This window comes from Trachemys scripta, chromosome 4 (genome assembly GCF_013100865.1).
Source record: "Trachemys scripta elegans isolate TJP31775 chromosome 4, CAS_Tse_1.0, whole genome shotgun sequence".
NCBI classification, from domain to species: Eukaryota; Metazoa; Chordata; order Testudines; family Emydidae; genus Trachemys; species Trachemys scripta.
In genome coordinates this window covers 43,204,508-43,223,241 of record NC_048301.1, presented here as the reverse complement: position 1 = coordinate 43,223,241, position 18,734 = coordinate 43,204,508, and the positions used below count along the sequence as shown (strand labels likewise).

The 18,734-nt window shown below is 45.9% G+C and overlaps 1 protein-coding gene across 1 annotated transcript; it reads right to left on the bottom strand.

Annotated features, from left to right (window-relative positions):
- Positions 1-48: 48 nt before the first annotated feature.
- On the bottom strand, positions 49-18,705 carry ALDH6A1 (aldehyde dehydrogenase 6 family member A1). Its single transcript, XM_034768554.1, has 12 exons — positions 18,556-18,705; positions 16,903-16,962; positions 12,017-12,091; positions 9,914-10,075; positions 9,224-9,302; positions 8,358-8,660; positions 7,361-7,482; positions 6,907-7,096; positions 5,081-5,262; positions 2,357-2,536; positions 1,998-2,096; positions 49-1,699 (listed from the first exon to the last, which is right to left on the bottom strand). The coding sequence occupies exons 1-12, from the start codon at positions 18,607-18,609 to the stop codon at positions 1,595-1,597; spliced, it is 1,611 nt and encodes a 536-aa protein (XP_034624445.1). The 5' UTR covers positions 18,610-18,705; the 3' UTR covers positions 49-1,594.
- Positions 18,706-18,734: the final 29 nt, after the last annotated feature.

Genomic DNA, 18,734 nt, shown 5'->3' with positions numbered 1-18,734 from the left:
CAGACAAGGTCTTATTCAAAAACAAACAAAAAAACCCCCAAAAGGTCATTAATTGAAGAAATGCATTAGCAATTTTTATCCATAATCAAATTGCAGAAATATGAGCATTTCCCCTCTATGATATAATGGAACCAGAGAGAAAATACACAAATATTAGTGGCACCTCAGCAGTTGTATTAAAGTCAGGCAGCTGTCAGTTACAAAAGGCATCTTTACCAGAAGGCAGGATACAAAGTGTTCACATTCAGTTTGTTCAATCAGACCAACGAATCATGATTAGAATCCGTTAAATAGCATGATTTTCCTTGGGTGCAAGAAGCAACTTTATGCAAGTCCCTGCCACTTATAGCAGAGTCCAAGTGAAGCTAACAATGTCCCCTTAATCTTACCCCATCCCAGGACCTTTCCTTAACTATTCCATGGCTGCATCATGAGTCACCAGCTCAAACCCAATCCTTCCCACCCACCCAGGGGATAGAACCCCAGATCTCCAGCTACAAAGACCTTTATCACATAGGCTAACAGAACCTCCTTACCTGTCACTAGTATTAGGGCCTGCAGTCACTAAAAGATGCACACACACTTGAACAGGTGTGACAGTGAATCAAGTAGAGGGCAGTAGCAGCATAGACATATGACAATCAGGAAGAGAAACTAAAAGATTGAGATTGGTTGCCTTTGGAGGAAGGAAATGCCTCCTTCCTGCCAATTCCACCCCGTCTCACAGGGCTTGAACACCACCAGCCAGGAGTGGACATACACATGGTTGTGCTTCTGCTTCCATGGTCACAGAGCACGTAGGCACACTGCTGCTACCATAGTAAGCATCACCCTGCAAGAGGTTTCAGCTAACAGTCAGAGCTGAGAACTAACAGGAGTTGGCAGGATACATACATGATGGGGATCAAAGTTTCCAACCAGAGCGAGGTAGGGTAGGACTCACTCTACACTCTCAGGAATCTCCTTGATACTCAGTCAAGCACCCCCGTAAACCTCCCTGTAAAACTCTTAAAGCAGTCAGTTCCCAAGCGTCAGGCCCTTCAAAAACTGTTCAGTGGGTATGGGGTTAAACTCTCCAGAACTTCAGAGACACTCTCAAACTTGCTACCTGCCCAAAATGGAAAAGCCACTTCTTTGCAACAGGGAGAGTTTCTCAGAATGAGGTGGAATCAGAATATTGGACCAAAGAGGGATGTGGAGAAAGCTGCAGCACCGAGTCAGTGGGACTAAAGTCAGATACAGTGGAAAATGGAGCCTGTGCAAGTTCAGTTTGAAGGGTTGGGGAGCAGGGGGGGGAAAAAAAAAAAAAAAGAATTTGTGCCCAGGCTTGTCATCTGACCTGTCACTAAAGGAGAGTGTTTCTTCTGGGGAGAAACTGAACTCAATTAGCTGAAAATTGTTGAGAGCAACAGAAAACTTAGTTTGGGCGTTACATGAGGAGCCTCCCTGATTTGTTTGGAAATAGAGATCTTAGGGAGAACAGGGCTTTCTACTCCCAGGGAAATAGGGAATAGAAGCAATCAGGACACAGCTGGAAGAAGTCTGAAGCACAGAAGGTGAAGGGCACCATGGATGGTACCCCTGTAAAAGCTGGTTAGTTTCCCATGGTTGGCATAACTACAGCAGGCTTGGTAACTGTGGCATCTTCCTCTTTCCATTGAGAGATGATGGTCTTCAGCTGTGTATAGAACTGCACCCCCTGAAGGAAATGAGAGAAACAAGGGTTGTACATTTGGCCTTGGGACTCCTGCAAACTTTCCACTATACCTTCAGAGTACAAAGATCTCCACCATGGGAGCTGCCAGTTTCTCTGCCCTTCCCGATATCCTGAGGTCTCTGCCCCAGCAATAAAGCACATTGCTCAATTCTCCCTCCATTCACAAGTCTCCACCTTGTTAATGCAATCTGGTGGTCTCTTCCTTCACCTCCACCTGGCTTCCTGCACTAGGTTGACAGAGTAGTAAAAACACAATATGTTTCCTAATTTGATGAGTTACCTGTTTGCCATAGAAATTGGTGTCTCCTCTGAAAGAAGCACGAGAGCCAGTGAAGGAGAACATGGGCAGAGGCACTGGTATTGGAACATTTACACCCACCTAAATCAGAGTAAAGCCACTACATTAATAGAAGAAACAAGTACCAGATTGTAGCAACAACAGAACAGCCTCATATTTCTCTTCCCCTGAAAGATACTAGATACAGTTTCCTTAAATATGAGATAATAGTATGTTACCTAATCAAACATTATAACACCTTAAGACAGAAATCAGAAGCTAGGGCTAGATGGGTGTCTCATGTACATGGCAAGCACTGATGAGAATAATTCTACCCTATACATTACCCTATGGATACATACCTGCCCCACGTCCACCAAGTGGGAGTATTTCCTAGCGGTGGCGCCATTGGTGGTGAAGATTGCAGTTCCATTTCCATAGGGATTTCTGTTCACTATCTCAATTGCTTCATCAAGAGTGTCTGCTTCCAGAACTACTAGAACTGGCCCAAAGATTTCCTCCTTATAGCAGGTCATGCTTGGCTGTCAAGGGAGAAACAGCAGAAAACAAAACTCATGTCAGGGAAATGCATAGACACCCCCAAAGCAGAGACCACCCCACACACAAATCAAACCCTCGGAGCATTCCCATCATCACTCACCATCCTGCACCTCACTGGACATCATCCTGCATAGAATCACAGAATCGTAGGACTGGAAAGGACCTTAAGAGGTCATCTAGTTCAGTCCCCTGCACTCATGGCAGGACTAGGTATTATCTAGGCCATCCCTCTTCCTTGAAGCAACCTTTTATGTACTTGAAAACTTATGTCCCCTCTCTGTCCTCACATCTCCAAACTAAACAAACCCATTTTTTTCAATTTTCCCTCATAGGTCATGTTTTCTAGACCTTTAATAATTTTTGTTGCTCTTCTCTGGACTTTCTCCAATTTGTCCACATCTTTCCTGAAATGTGGCACCCAGAACTGTACACGATACTTCAGTTGAGGCCTAATCAGTGCGGAGTAGCGTGGAAGAATTACTTTTCATGTCTTACAACATTCCTGTTAATACATCCCAGAATTATGGTCACATATTTTTTGAAACTGTTCCCTCATATTTAATTCGTGATCCACTATGACCCACCCCAATCCTTTTCTGCAGTACTCCTTCCTAGGGCAGTCATTTCCCATTTTGCATGTGTGCAACTGATTGTTCCTTCCTAAGTGGAGTATTTTGCATTTGTCCTTGTTGAATTTGCATGCCCCACTGTCCCTCATGCCCTGGTAGCTACCAACCCCAATGCCATGCCCTGCCATCTGTCATGCCCAACTACCACATCCACTGCCTGCTCTCAGTCAAGTGACAAATTTACTCTTTGACCTGAGGGCTGATCAAGGGGCCTAGATTCAGTCAGGATTGGTTTCAGCGTGGGTTTGATTTAAGTCACTAGTCAGGAAGACTCAATTTAATAATGGTTTTCTACATAAAAGTGCATTCTTGTTGGTTGTTATAACTTTAATACATATTCTTCACAACTCAGAGATAGATGTAGGTTTCATTTTTAGAAGGTACACACTATACATTTTTAAACAGTGATTTGTTTTGAAAACTTTTCAGATTAGTTTTACAGCTATATCAGAAAATGAATGATTGGTTATTTCATTTAGGAAAGGTAACTAAAGCAGATATTTATGAAGTCATTGGGAGGTGAACTAGCTCCAATTCAACAGGTTAATCATTAATATTTGGAGGATTTTCTTGCCATGCTGTATTAGGAGGAGAACATCACCAGACAGACATTTAAATTGGTTTATTTAACTAAAACAACAACGTTAAGTATTCTGGATTTTTTTTCTTCAACAGCAAACATATAATATTTGAACAAAACAAGCATATGTCCCTCACTTCTCACAGACGACTTCTTGTCCTGATTTATTTCGCCCCCAACAACCTTCTATTCGTTTAACTTTTTGAAACTTTGCACTTTTAGAGAGAGGTAAGGGATTGAGACTGTGTACACAAATTTGCAAAAGGACAATAGAGTTGAGGTCTCTTATTTCTCACCTCTATATATTTATTTATTTAAAAACATTTTTGCTGTTAACAAGCATGTTACCTCTGGAGACACAAATCCAGTTTGAAAACTCCAAAACTAAGCATCTCCAATGGTATCTTCTAGACTGAGCATTGAGTCCCATTGGGTAGATAGAAAGATTAACCTAAATAATCTATACAGAAGCATGTGGAACGCCATAAAATTGGGTCCTTAATCTATGAACTATTGGAACTCATTTACAAAACTTTTTTTAAACATTACATGAATATATTGTCTCATACTATAGAATTAGAATTTATAATTCCTATTCCATTAGATATTTTTGAGCTAGAATGCATCTTAATTAAAACGATCTTTAAATAGATTTTTTTGATAAAATGCTTTTTGAGGGAAAAAACCTGATTTAAAAAAAAATTGCATTTTTTTTTAAATCTTTTATTTTTATCCACCCTGATTGGTTTGCTTCTGTTTCCATAACTCCTAGCTTTCCATCCTCCCTGCCTGGGTGACCACATCACTACAACTTGGCACATATCTTGCCTGCCAGTCAACCCCAGTGCACCCTACCCACCATCCTTCTCCCTTGCACTCACACTGCCTACAACTCTCCCACTGTCATTCCAAACCACCAATTTCTTACGCAAGAGCTGTGGGTTTGGCAATTAATTGCCTGCATCACCCCCCATCCACACTTCTACCTTCCTACCTCCCAATTTCCTAGCTTCATCTGCACCCATCTCTCAGGCCAATCACAGACCACGTCACTGATCACTCTCCAATCCAGGTTTCAGGATATACCGAGGTTGGAACCTTAACCATCCTACCTTGCCCAATTAATACATGCAACATCACTAAGTGCTCAAATGCACACACTGAACCAGCAATTTGCCAGCTAGCCTATCAAGACCGATAAGCCCCCTGGGCCATTGCCAGCTGTGTTGGGCAGACTACAAGTGCCACCCTTTCCAATGAACCTATGAAATACTTCATTCCGTTGCATCCAGTGACCAGTCCGTTGACTAGCTCACCTGGACTTTAGCAAGGATGGTTGGTCCAACAAAGTTGCCTTTCTCATAACCCTTCACTTTGATGTCTCGTCCATCCAGGAGGAGGGCAGCTCCTTCCTTCACTCCACTCTCAATCAGGTGGCAGACCCGCTCCTTAGCTTGGGGGGTGATTAAGGGCCCCAGATCTGCTCCTGGTTGGTCTCCTTTGAAGTACAGAAGCAAGGGAAGGTTTGAATTATGATGGTTTCATATTTAAAGAGAACAACCAACAACTACCTTCCCAGCAAAGATACAAGAATTCTAAAATTAAGTAGTAGAGGAACACAAAACTCAAACACAGAGAACCAAGAGACCCTGAACTCCAAACCCATAGGGGAGCCCCAAACCAACAGAAAAGCCCCATGCTTCCAAAACAGAGAGACAGAAGACCCCACACCCAAAACACATAGAGCTGACAGTTGCTGTGTGAGTTCTGAAAATTTTGAAAGTTTTGCAAAAGCCTTTCTGAACCATAGAGGGGGAAAGGTAACAAAAGGTCATCTTGTCCTGTATATGCTACATATGATAGCTGCTAAAAACAAGCATAAGATTGAGTCAAAGGGGAACTGAGTTTGTTTAGTCTGCAGTATTGCCAATCTCAAGAGATTAAAAGTCATGAGTCGGATCCTGAAAAAAATCATGAAATTGGCCTCAGAAACCATGAGCTTTAAAAAAAAATATCAAAAAGCCTTTTTGTTTTTAGTCTGTCTTTTGACTTTTTAACTCCCCTGTACTCTTTGTGTGTGTGTGTGAGAATGTAATGTATTTTTTTTTTAAATCAATCTTTAATGCACATATGCCTCCAACTGGCTGCTCAAATGGAGACTCTGTATATGCTGGAGGTCCACAAACATATTTAAGGAGAATTAGAATGAAGAAGATGCAAAATGATTAAGTCTTTGTTTTAGTTAAGCTAGTCCTAAATAGCAAGAGACCCATTTCAATATAACTGTAATGCTTCTGTTAATGATGTCTCATCAATAGGATGGTCCTCTCAAAAGTATCTCTTCAAAAATAGGAGATGGGGTGGAGGGAAGGCATCTATGCTGGCAGAAAAGAGGGGGACTACTTAAGTTTTTGTACAGGCATAACAATATAACTCAATAGAGAGCTCTATCGTGTGAAAGTTAAAAATAAAATAAAATGGAAAAACCTAATTCACACACAGTTAGAAATACACTGTACAAGGCCTATAAATGGAGCTGGAAAATGAACATCCAAGAAATGCAAAGCAATCTATGTATCGAGTTTTTCAATTATTTTTCAATAAAAATGTATGTGAATGGCAAAGATCTTTACATCAACTACCTTTGTTTGTTTCTTTTTTGTTTACATCAACTACAAAATCCAACAGAGGATTAACTTATCCCCCTCTAGAAAGAGATATGCTTCTGTCCGAAGGACTTTACTGAACGCAAATTGAAAGAAAGGGAAACGTTCCTAGAATAAAAGTCTGTTAATGTTATAAGTGGGGTTGCTACTTTAAAGGCAGGGCTGAGTCCTTTTACACAAAACCCCAAACCCACAGTTATAAACTGCCTAATGTTGTGAAAGTAAAACTAGAGTTCTAGTAACACAGTCAAGCCCACCCTCACAATAGATCCCCCCCAGCACCCCAAACATGTGGTGCTGAATCCAGACCTCTTGTCACACACCCACGGAGCCTCCAAGCAGGCAGTCTTCCAACCCCCACCTTCATGCACCAAACCCATGGAGCCAAGTCCTCACAGTCACACACTGCAATGTACGAGATATACAAAAACACACAAGCCAGGTGCTTAACCTGAAGCTACCAAACAGATCTGTACCTGCATTAACTCGCAGGTTCTTGGCTCTCTCCACCAGCTCTGGCAGCCATTTCTTTGCCTCTCCCACTAATACGGCTGTAGACAGGGCCATGCAGCGTTGGCCAGCTGCTCCAAAAGCAGCTCCAACAAGCTGATTCAAGGTGTTCTCCTTATTGGCATCGGGCATCACCACACCATGGTTCTTGGCTCCCTAAAATACAAGACATATATACAATCTCAAACTGCTAAATACACCTGGCCCACCGTCTTTCCAGCTCTGCAGTCACAACTTCATATCGTAACTGTTACTGAGCTGCTAACATCCTGGTAGAAAGGGGAAGCTTAATCTCTCTCAGCACATCCAACTGCCTAAATTCAAGTCAGTCCCAGACCCTGAATGGAAAAGGTCATAAGCATGTATACAAGAGAGTAGCAGTCTGTAGGCTGAAACCTCTGCTACATTGAGGGGCATTACCATGTTGGATTGGACTCTCTTGCCATTCCGGGATCCTCTTTCATAGATGTACTCTCCAGCCTGATTGGACCCCACGAAGCTGATTGCCTTGATATCCGGATGGTCACAAATAAAATTCACAGCTTCAAAAAGGAAATAGCTCATTATATGCTGGGACTCTAACATTCCTCTCCAGAATGTTCAAGGCCGGAAGGAACCATTTTGATCAAATGGTCCCTTCCGGCCTTCCACGCCCATCCCCACAATGCTCATCCCTCTACTACCCACAGCCCAAGCACCCAGATTCCTGCCCCTCTATGTACCACCATTACAGGGATTCCACTGTTGCCCATCCCCTCCCTCTGCTCACTCTCCAGCACTTGAACCCCTGCCCCTCTGTTCATCTGCCTGGCTCTCCAATCCTCATCACTCTGTCCCCATAGCACCCACATCCCAGCTCCTCCACCCACCCTGGCCTTTGCCCTTCTAGCACTCGAATCCCAGCCACCTTCTCCCACTCCAGTCCCTACAACACACTGAAGTTCACAGAACTCCTTATCCTTTATATCTTGATGTTCTTCCAGCTCCAGAACTGCCAGAACCCTTCTTACTTTTTAACCACCCAAAATCTGTCAAACTGGGTGCTTAAAGTTAGGCTTCTAAATCTGAATTTAGGCTCTGAGGGTGGTATTTTCAGATGTGCCTAAGTGACTTCGGAGTACAAGTACCCTAAGTCAACGGTACTTGTGTTTCTAAGTCACTTGGACACTTTGAAAAGACCATCCTAGGAATCTAAAAGTACATCAGATTTAAATGTTGTCCACCCTCTCTCTTTAAAGGTTTCTCTATCGTCCTGCATCAGCCTTGCAGTTCCCTGGATCCCCCTTGTCCCACTTTCCCAAACATGCAGGTCCATAACAGTGGAAACCCCAACATCTCTATGCCTCCCTTCAAAGCACATATGCCCCAACACACCCTCACACTCTGTAGCCAACTCAGCAGACTAGCCTGAGTTTACCTTCATGTTGCCCATGGATGATGTTCAGAGTCCCATCAGGGGCACCAGCATCCTGTAACAGCTTAGCAAGGAACATGAGTGCTCCTGGCACACGCTCCGATGGCTTCATCAAGAAGGTGTTTCCACAAACCATGGCCATGGGGAACATCCAGAGAGGAATCATGGCTGGGAAATTGAATGGTGCAATCCCTGCACACACTCCCAGAGGCAGACGAAAGGTGTAAGTGTCCATATCCTTAGTGATGGAGGGCAGGGTCTCTCCCAGCATGAGGGATGTCACGCTACAGGCGTGCTCAACCACCTCTGCAGCAGAAAGGGTGATATGCCAAAGAGTGAGCTCCTACCACTCAGCTTCAAAGCTGCCTTCTCTACAATGCCACAATGCAATTCTCTCTTCCTGCATCTTTCCCCACAACCTACAGTTCCCATGCACCATGAACACTCCCTGCATGGCCAAGCACAGTAGCTTGGCTGGCTGTAAATGGATTGTTTCCTCAGTGCATTCAATGTTCGCATGACAGGAGCCCTGAGTTAAGTTAACAAAACTTTCCCAGTGCAAGAAGCACCCGGGTACCAATCCCAGCCATTTCTGCACACGGAAGAGACCCACAGCCTATTAAAAGCCATTTGGAGTCAGTATAACATGCAGGGAGAGGAAGTAGGCTGCAACTTTTAAATGGCACAAGGAAAATGGACCTTTTCCATCTGCAGCTTCTAAGGTATAGACAAGGCCATCCCTCTACCCTCATGTGAAGGCTCTGAAGGGGGCTATTTTCTTGTGTTCTACAGCCCATGTTGCTCATTGGACTTTTCCCCTGCCCATAGCTTCTGAAAGCCCCTTATAGTGGGAGGAGCCAGTAGCTTACGGAGGCCTCGGAATATGTCTCCCTCAGCATCAGCCAGGGTCTTTCCTTGCTCCAAAGTGATGAGTTTGGCAACTTCTTTCTGAAAATAAAGAGAGAGAGAATGAAAAAAAAGGGCCAACCAGCACAAGTGGGAGGTAGAAGCAGGATAGACTGTTCCACAGATAGCCAAATACCACAACAAATGGACCAGCAAGGAGGGGCTTGGAAAGGAAACACTACCCAATTTGCTACTTCTTAGTATGAGTCACTGTACGTGTGAAAAGCCAACCTACAGAAAGGGAATGTTTTAATTAGGACAACTGGAATTGTAGGGCCGATCTGAATCCTACGGCATCACAGCCAAGCAATCTGGGGATGCAGAACGGGTGACTGCAAAGCCCTAGTGAGAACAACTCTTGCAGATATTTCTCCCTTTTGCCTTCACTGATTCCATTATACCTCAAGACAACTTGAAACAGCACTTGGTGTAAAGATAAAATGCAAACAACAATCTGCCCTTACCTCTTTGTCCCCATGGGCCTGAAGAGCACCACACCATCCCTTCCTTGGCATGAGGAATGCCATCCCCATTCTGCTCATAAACCCAGGCAGCACTGCCCTGCGCCCAGGAAACAGTACTCGAGCCTGCCCACCCTGGACTACTGGCATGTACTCAGCGACAGCCATTGAGCACAGTGATAAGTGTCTCACCAGGTTGTCCTTGATGAGCTGCTGGTAACGCAGGAAGATTTGCTGGCGGCTCAGAACCGATGTCTCTGACCAGTTCCGTAAAGCCTTTTTGCATGAAGTCACAGCTGCCTCCATCTCACTCTGAGTGGCCTTCGGGACACGACCAACCACCTCGTTTGTGGCCTGATGGAACAACCAATTACATCAAAACTCATCCTCTTCATGCCATCTCCCTCAGCCATTCACTACCCCTTTCACATCCCTGATCTGATATCCTTCCAAAATGGAACAATACTTACATGATTCCCCTGATGTCAGGGAGAAACTCCTCCCCTCACATACTTTGAGGGCACAGCTTCAACTAGAGTTGAATGTTCAGCACCTCTGAAAATCAAGCTGTAGGTGTCTCAAGACGGGCATCGAGAAAACAAACAGCGGCCAACTCTGAACATTTTGGTTTAAGGGACTTGCCTAACAGTGACTGCAACAGAGTCAGGGATGGAACCCATTTTCCCTGGGTTCAGTATCATCAGTGCTTTAACTACAAGATTCTTTATGCTTCCTTATCTCTCAGCCTCTTCACTACACCTCTGCTGTGCATAAGATGGGATCCTATGGACAGCAGTCTCTCTCTGTATAACAGTCTTTTCCATGCCTCATCTGCTGTTCCTCTTGTGCTCTAAATGAGGCACGGGTCCTTTGGAAAAATCAATAAGTGATTACGAAGTTAAGTACTATATCATAATTAGTATGGACAACCATAAATCCAGCATTTCCTATCTTTTGAGAGCTTGTTTTAACCATAACATTATTTTAATGTAGGTTTTTCTAAAATTGCTTTGACATAACAGAGATCATCAGTGACATCATTCAGAGAAACATCTGCAAAATAAAGATAACTAACCGTTCAGAGCAAGAGCAGAAGAAATAAAACAAGAAAGCAAGTAGCCTTGCAAAAGGTGAATCTCCTCACTAGATATAATGAGTTTAGTTGGGTGAGCCAACTTTGCTGAATGAGTCTCATTGTTCTGATCACTATCAAGAATATGTAAAAATAATGATTAGACTGTCAAAATGGGGCTCCACACAGAAAAGTCCAAGAACCCACTGTCTAGACACCTGCTGCAAGGGTCAGGCAGGATCCCCCTCCATGCAGTCTCAATTGAATCTGCCCCCCGGAGGCAGACACAGAAATAAATTTAACAAAATCTGAGTTCTGAGACCAGACTCATAAAGCAATTGCATCCAACATGGTACTTGATGCCAAATTCACTGGAATTTCACAGCTTAAAGATGGCAGCTCCATCAAAGGAGGGGAAAAGAACCTCAGATTCCAGCCAGGATTCTCTCCTCCCCCTTTGAGGGGAGGTGGGGTCTACACCATGACCAGTCTCTGCCAGGAGTTTACCTTCAGGCTTACATCAAATCACGTAAGTCCAGTCCTACGTTTCTGTGACAGAAACCATTTACTAACTTGATGTACTAGTCACCAGGGCCGGCTTTAGGAAGTGCGGGGCCCAATTCAAACAGTTTCGACGGGGCCCCGACAGGGATGACTAAAAAAAAAACCACATAAAAAAAACACGTGGGGCTTGTACTAACCCGGCCGCGCTCCTAGTCTTTGGCGGCGGGTCCTTCACTCACTCCGGGTCTTTGACGGCACTGAAGGACCCGCCGCCAAAGTGCCGCCAAAGACCCGGAGTGCCTCCAGGTGAGTAAAAATTAAAAAGGTGCCTCTAGCCAGGGAAGGGATTCTCTGTCACTTGCCCCCCACTCTGGGCGGCCCTGCCACTGGGCGCGGGGCCCTCTTGGGCGCGGGGCCCGATTCGGGGGAATTGGTGGAATTGGCCTAAAGCCGGCCCTGCTAGTCACAGAGCCCCTCCAGTGTGCAAAGAGTAGAAAAAGAGGCCTAAGTCTCCTCTTGGAGATCTACTATGTAGGGGAGAGAAGGCAGCGTTCATCATTTCTACTGGGTCTGGCATTAACCTTGAGAAGACAGTTGACCCCTAAGAAGGCAATTGCAAGAGTCACATTCCCTGCATCTCCCCAAGTGACTTCAGTGAGGTGGAACCCCTTCCTGACCACAGCGAGGGCCCACACAGCAGCATAGGTCATTTCACTTACTGGGTTGTGGATATCGATCCATTCGGTAGTTTTGGATTCAACAAACTTCCCATCAATGAACAATTTGGTTGCTGGCTGCAGAAGACAAAGCACAGGTTAATGGGTGGTGTGTCTGCCTCCCTTTTGTGCCTAGATACCATACAGAAGAAGCTGCTAGCACCACCTATTTTTAATGTTGCCCAACACTTCCCATTTAAAAGACCCTGTGTTCAGTTGCTTATAACTTTGGCAGACTTCAACAGTTCAAGATTCTATACTAGATGTCTCTCCCAAGGGTGAATTTTTTTGGGAAAATTTCAGCCAGAATGGTTTAGTCATTTCTGAGAGCAAGGCTAAGAGAAAATATGTTGTTTTGCAAATTAACAAATTTTGGCAACTTTTCCTTTAAAAAGCTCTAGCACCCGAAAGCTTTGGAGCAAAGACTTGAAATTTGGCAGGGAGATGGCCTTTGTGTTAGGGACATAAGAACGGCCATACTGGATCAGACCAAAGGTCCATCTAGCCCAGTATCCTGTCTTCCAACAGTGGACAATGTCAGGTGCCCCAGAGGGAATGAACAGGACAGGTAATCACCAAGTGATATTGCCCATTCCCAACTTCTGGCAAAACAGAGGCTAAGGACACCATCCCTGTCCATCCTGGACAATAGCCATTGATGGACCTATCCTTCATGAACTTATCTAGCTCTTTTTTTAACCCTGTTATAGACTTGGCCTTCACAAGATCCTCTGGCAAGGAGTTCCACGGGTTGACTGTGCTTTGTGTGAAAAAATACTTCCTTTTGTTTGTTATAAACCTGCTGCCTATTAATTTCATTTGGTGATTCCTAGTTCTTGTGTTATGAGGAGTAAATAACACTTCCATATTTATTTTCTCCACACCAGTCATGATTTTATACATGCCTTTTGCTGTCACCATACAAATCCACCCAAATTTGGGGGGAAGGGGGGAAATCCCAATTTGCATATGCTCAGTAGGGATTTCAATTATAACAGCTATAATCTCCAAAGATTCCCTCCTCATTGAACGTTGAACTCCATCCCCTCACTGCTCTTATGAATGACCAGGCTGCACATGTGACATCCCCACAAAGCATGTTCCCTCCAACGCAGGGGTAAATCTGGATTTTCTCTGTAATAACTAGGGCTGTCAATTAATCACAGTTAATACATGCAATTAATGCAAAACAAACTAACTAGATTAAAAAATAGTCGTGATTAATCACAGTTTTAATTGCACTGTTAACAATAATAGAATACACATTTAAATTCATTATAAATATTTTTGGATGTTATTCTACTTTTTCAAATATACAGATTTCAATTACAACACAGAATACAAAGTGCACAGTACTCACTTTATATTATTATTTTTGATTACTAACATTGCACTGTAAAAAGATGAACAAAACCGCCTGCAATGGAACCCAAGCCTTTCGAGTCTCACGATTCCTCAGTGGTCAGCAAATATCTGTGAAACTCATTGGCAAAGTGCGTCTCTCCCTCTACTGCTGGGCCACTAGAGGATGACAACTTACTACTGTCATCAGTTATTCCATTAAGTGAAGTGACTGAGGTCTGTGTGGTGGATCTCAAGGTTCCAACCCAGCTAATGGCCCACTGGGTGTCAATACGATGCCACATAATGGAATTTCTGTGTTTTTTTTCCTCAATTTGCTTTTTTAAGAGTTAGGAAATTACACACAAAAAACTACATTAAAAGAAGATTATTTAAGTTACCAAGTCAAGCAATCAAAAGTTGGGAAATACCAGAATTAAGGCTGCCTGTGCAACTTTAGTTCAGCCTCTTGTGTGTCTGCATTATGGTACAGTCTTCAGTTACATCATCACAATTTTCCCCCCCACAGGACCCTTATCTTGTTCAGTGGACAGGATGGGCCTATTCTGGTGATGAATCAGGGTTGGATATTAAAGGAGACTCTTGTCTGTAGGGCCCCTGCCTTATTTATTGCAGAAGTTGTAAGATTTGTACTGAATGAGGCAGGGGACTGCAGGAAGAGTAGGACTGTCTCACAGTTAAGATGGCTGAATGCTGCCCATCCCTGTCTCTGCCACAGAGTTCTTATTTGAGTCACTTAAATCAAACTTTTCACATGTAGTCACTAGATTTACATTCCTCGTATTCTGGGTGCCTGACCTAAGACCTTAGCATCTGATCTGCATAAGTGCCAAGCACTGAGCTGCAAATGAAGTCAAGGGGAGCTATGCTTTGAACATATAATGCTCTATATAATGCTAACTACTCTGAAAAATCAGCTTTTAGGTGTCTGAAATTGGGCATCAAAAATTAGTGAATACTTTTGACCTTAGTCTCTCTTTGCCTTAGTTTCTCCATCTGTAAACTGGGGATGATAATACCACCACCACCACCTCACTTCAACTCACTTCACAGGGGTGTTATGAAGATAAACTCATTATTGTTTGTACAACATTCAGATACTCTGGTGAGAGCACCACAGAAAAGCCCATTTTGAGAGAGTAATAATTCTATCTTCAGAGCAGGGTTTGAATAGTGTGTAGTAAATAAACCTGGAGCCACAATGAATAATGACAAGAAAACAAAATATTGAATAGCAGCTCATTAAGTGAGCATCATTCTTTTATGCACTGAATGAGGCAGGGGCCCTGTGGAAAAAATACATATGATCATATAGTTAAAGACCATCAGAATCAATATGCACAAGGGGGACGAATTAAGGTTGCATGAGCCATCTTAATCCTGGTGTGACGTCTGTATCTTATTTTTCACCCCTTGCACACTATTATAATAATCTTTGTACAAGCATGTCTTGTGAGATATCGTTTGAAAACTCATAGTTTGATGATCATTATTTTTCTGGTAAAATGTGTGGCAATATTGTATGTAAAGTTATACGATTTCACCGTGTGGTGTTACTGAAACATGTTCCAAGTCTGGTGAGTGGCCAAACTAGTTCCTCAGAGACAAAAGGCAAGCTGATGCCTCAGCCAGGGTGAAATGAGCCATCACCCGTTAAGTGGCTATTCACTAGCAGGAAAAGGGACGTAGGTGAAAAATCTACATTTTAGCAGAGAAACAGCATGGGATTCCCATCCAGGTAGACTCTGTCTCCTAGATCTCAGCAGGAAATGCTTCTTGGTGGGAGGAGGGGAAGCTATAAAAAGGAATGACAGATGCTACAAATCATTCCTCCCTTTCTTTCTGCTTATGGCATTCACGACGCCTGAAGAACAAAGAAAAACAAGACTGGACTGGGGGAGGGATCCTGGCTGAAAGTTCAGCCAATAGAACTGCTGAATCACATGGTGAGACTTTGCCCTGAATTTACCCTAGTTCAGGGGTTCTCAAAGTTCCATGCACCACAACCCCCTTCTGACAACAAAAATTACTACACGACCAGGAGGGGGGACCAAAGTCTGAACCTGCCCAAGCCCTGCCACCCTGAGCTGACACCGTTGGGATTGGGCTTCGGCCCCAGCAAGTCTAATGCCAGCCATGGAGAACCCTTACCCTAGTTGGCAAAATCAGGCGTTAGTTGCCTTTTAATTTTTCTTGTAACCAATTCTGACTTTTACGCCTTATACCTGTGTGTGCTTAAAATCTCTCTCTTGTTTTATCACTTTATCTAATCCAGTGTGTTTGAATTGAAGTGTTTGGGAAACTCCACTTGGGATAGCAAGTGTGCGTATTATTTTTATTAGTTAAATGACAAACTTCATATAAGCTTGTATTGTCCAGGAAAGGGCTGGGCAGTACAAGACATACATTTCTGGGGGAAAATCTGGGAATGGGAGTGTGTTGGGGTCACTCTGTCTGGCAGGCAGCCCTCTCACAATATAGCTTGGAGTGACTTATGTGCTGGAGGCTGTGTGAGAGCAGACCAGGAGTGGTGGCTACAGCAGTGAAAAGGCACCTAAGGTTAAAGGGCAGAGGGACACAACTACTCATTAGTCTGGATCTTACCCTGGATATGTCACTCCTGGCATTTGCTAACTTTTGTTTGCTTGACTTTAAAAGAACATTATTAAGATTGTAATGTAGTTTTCCTGTGTGTAATAAATATCTAAATTAGATTAATAAGAAGGCAGATTTCGCTCTCTCTCAATGACTAGAAAGGCTCCTTAGGACTCTCCTCCCTCACTTCACTAAGAGCCCCAAAGCATGAATGAGTTAGGGAAAAACAGTTAGAAGTCAAATGGAAGAGACGTGACAGAAGTGACCAGGGCTTAAATTCAGCTGAAGCTGCCTAGAACAGAGCTCCAGTAAATATTTTCAAACCTGTGGGAGCCTTGGCGCCCCCTCCCTGTGGGGCTGAAGCCCCTGCGACCTCGCACCTGCCTCACAACTGAAGCCCAGAGCCCCAAATGGGGGGGGGGGAGGGGAGGGAAGGGGAGGGCCAGGAAAGTCTCTAAGAATTTAAGCCCTGGAAGTGACCTTTAAGGAGAGATGTGAAGGAAGTGTTTCACTGCATGAGGAAGAGAGCCCAACAATTCACCTGACCCAGTAGCTATTATAGACTTCTTAGAGCGTTAGCCAGCCTTATCTAGAGTTTTGACTGGAAACTATTTTATGCCCTGCTATCTGGGCTGATCTATTTAAAGTCAATTCAGCAAATACATTTTCTTCCCATGTAAACCCACCCCCTTGGCAATGCAACCACAAAAACTTGCTTTAGTTTCATAACACCAGATTAGATAGGCTCTGGGCACCCTGAGTTATGCAAGTGAAAGTACCGGGGTGAAGCTCCTGCCATGCAAATGTGTGGCTGGATAACAAAATAGCTGCCATCTGCATCTCCTCCTACCCTTCCCTGCACCCAGGACCCCTTGAGCCCCCAATTCTTTCCCTTTGGTAAAGCTTGTCATCAGGAAGAAGAATGAACTCACCACTGAGAAAGAAGAGAAGAAGGATGAAGAATACCAGGTGGGACTCACTATTGCAGGGATCTACATGAAAGAAAGGCAGAGACACAGAGACCAATACTGTTAAAAACACAAGAGGCAAATCCTGGGGTCTCTGCAGAGGTTAGATCCATCCAGTCCCTGCCTGGCTTGTGGCTGTGGAGGGAGCGTGGTATCTGAGCCCCAAGGTCCATTAGTCAACTGTATCCTGATGGAGCAATGCAGGGGACAGTCACCAATGGTTGCAAATTAATATGCCATGGGAGGGGTCTCCATCATTCCCTGTATGTAGGCCAGAGAACTGAACAAGTGCTAATCGAATCAATGGCAAGGAACCAACAAACTGTTCAATGGTTCAAGTTAGCTCTGCTAGGTGGACGAATTTGAAAGTGCTGCACAATTGCCCTCATTCACACTAGTGCAGTTCTAAACGGTTTCCACTGCGCAGTTTTCTCGGTACCGTCCCACAGCTCTCCTTGGGGCAGCAGGACGGGGAAACAATCAGAACCGCTTCCGTCAGTCCCTGTCCACAATGGCACTAAAGCGGTGAGGCCGACCCCATCCAGAGCCCTGTCGGGAGCCCGCCCAGCCCAGCTCCCACACACCAGTCATAGGGTTACCATACGTCCGGATTTTCCCGGACATGTCCGGCTTTTGGGGGTTCAAATCCCCGTCCGGGGGGAAATCCCCAAAAGCCGGGCATGTCCGGGAAAATCAGGAGGGCTCGGTGGTGCTGGGCCGGGAGCATGGTGGCGGGCCGGGAACCAGTGGGGCAGTGCCGGGCCAGGGTCACAGTGCCGGGCCGGGCGCGGGGCCAGGGAGCCGGTCAGCCGGGGAGCCGAGCCCGCGGGGAGCCGGGCGGGGAACCGGGAGCCGGGGAGCCGAGCCGGCCGGGGAGCCGGGGAGCCGAGCGGGGAGGGGAGCCGAGCGGGGAGGGGAGCCGGGGGGGTCCGCCGGGGGCCGGCAGTGCTGGGCGGGCCGGGGGTGGTCGGCCGGTGCCCGAGCCGACCCAGGCTGGAAACGCCGGGGGGCCAGCCTGGGCCGCGCCTCCTCCCCCCACACCACCCCTTACCTGCTACAGGCTTCCCGCGAATCAAATAGGGAGGGGGCGGAGACTTTGGGGAGGAGGCGGGGTTGGGGCGGGGGTGTGGGCGGGGCTGGGGCGGGGCCGGGGGGCTGTGGAGTGTCCTCCATTTGGAGGCACAAAATATGGTAACCCTAACCAGTCATAGCCAGAAACCTCGCTGCCCCGAGTCTGAGAGCTGTCCCGCTGCCACCCCTCGCTGTCTGCCCCAGAGAAAACCTATCTCAGACCAGGCACCCCTCCCTCGCGGGGCGAGTGCAAGGCTTGATCGTCCTCCAGCAGGGGGCGGTGACCCCGGGTCTCGCACTCAGTCGAGCCGCGCTGGCAGCCAGGCTGACCCCCAAGAGCCCGTCGGGAACAGTAGTGCGGCGGCCACACGGCCCCCTAGCCCGGGGGACTGTGCGGCAGAGGCGAGGCCGGAGAGACCAGCCCCGAGCCCCCAGCCGCAGCTGCTCAGCCCGGGCCCACCCGTCGGAGCCACGACAGGGCTCCCCCACCTAGGCATGGGGAAGGGGCTCCTCGGGCCCCGCTGAGCTGCGGGCGCCCGGCCTCACCCTGCATAGGAACCGCTGCCCAGCTTGGGCCCCGCGACCTGCCAGCGCCGCCATCCTGCCCGCTGGGAGTCCCTAAGCCGCGGGGAGACTGCCAGACCCTCACAGCGCAGGGCCCACCCCCGCACTGCCATTGGCCGCTTAGACAACACCCTCGCCTTCGCACAGCACGGTGCCGCTCG

Excerpts from the sequence above, each read along its gene's own strand:
- ALDH6A1 (XM_034768554.1), bottom strand. The coding sequence starts at position 18,609 with ATGGCGGCGCTGGCAGGTCGCGGGGCCCAAGCTGGGCAGCGGTTCCTA. Across the intron at positions 7,097-7,360 it reads AGAGAGTCCAATCCAACATG|GGAGCCAAGAACCATGGTGT; the intron begins GTAATGCCCCTC and ends CTTGTATTTTAG. Across the intron at positions 2,097-2,356 it reads ACTTGGTGGACGTGGGGCAG|GTGGGTGTAAATGTTCCAAT; the intron begins GTATGTATCCAT and ends ACTCTGATTTAG.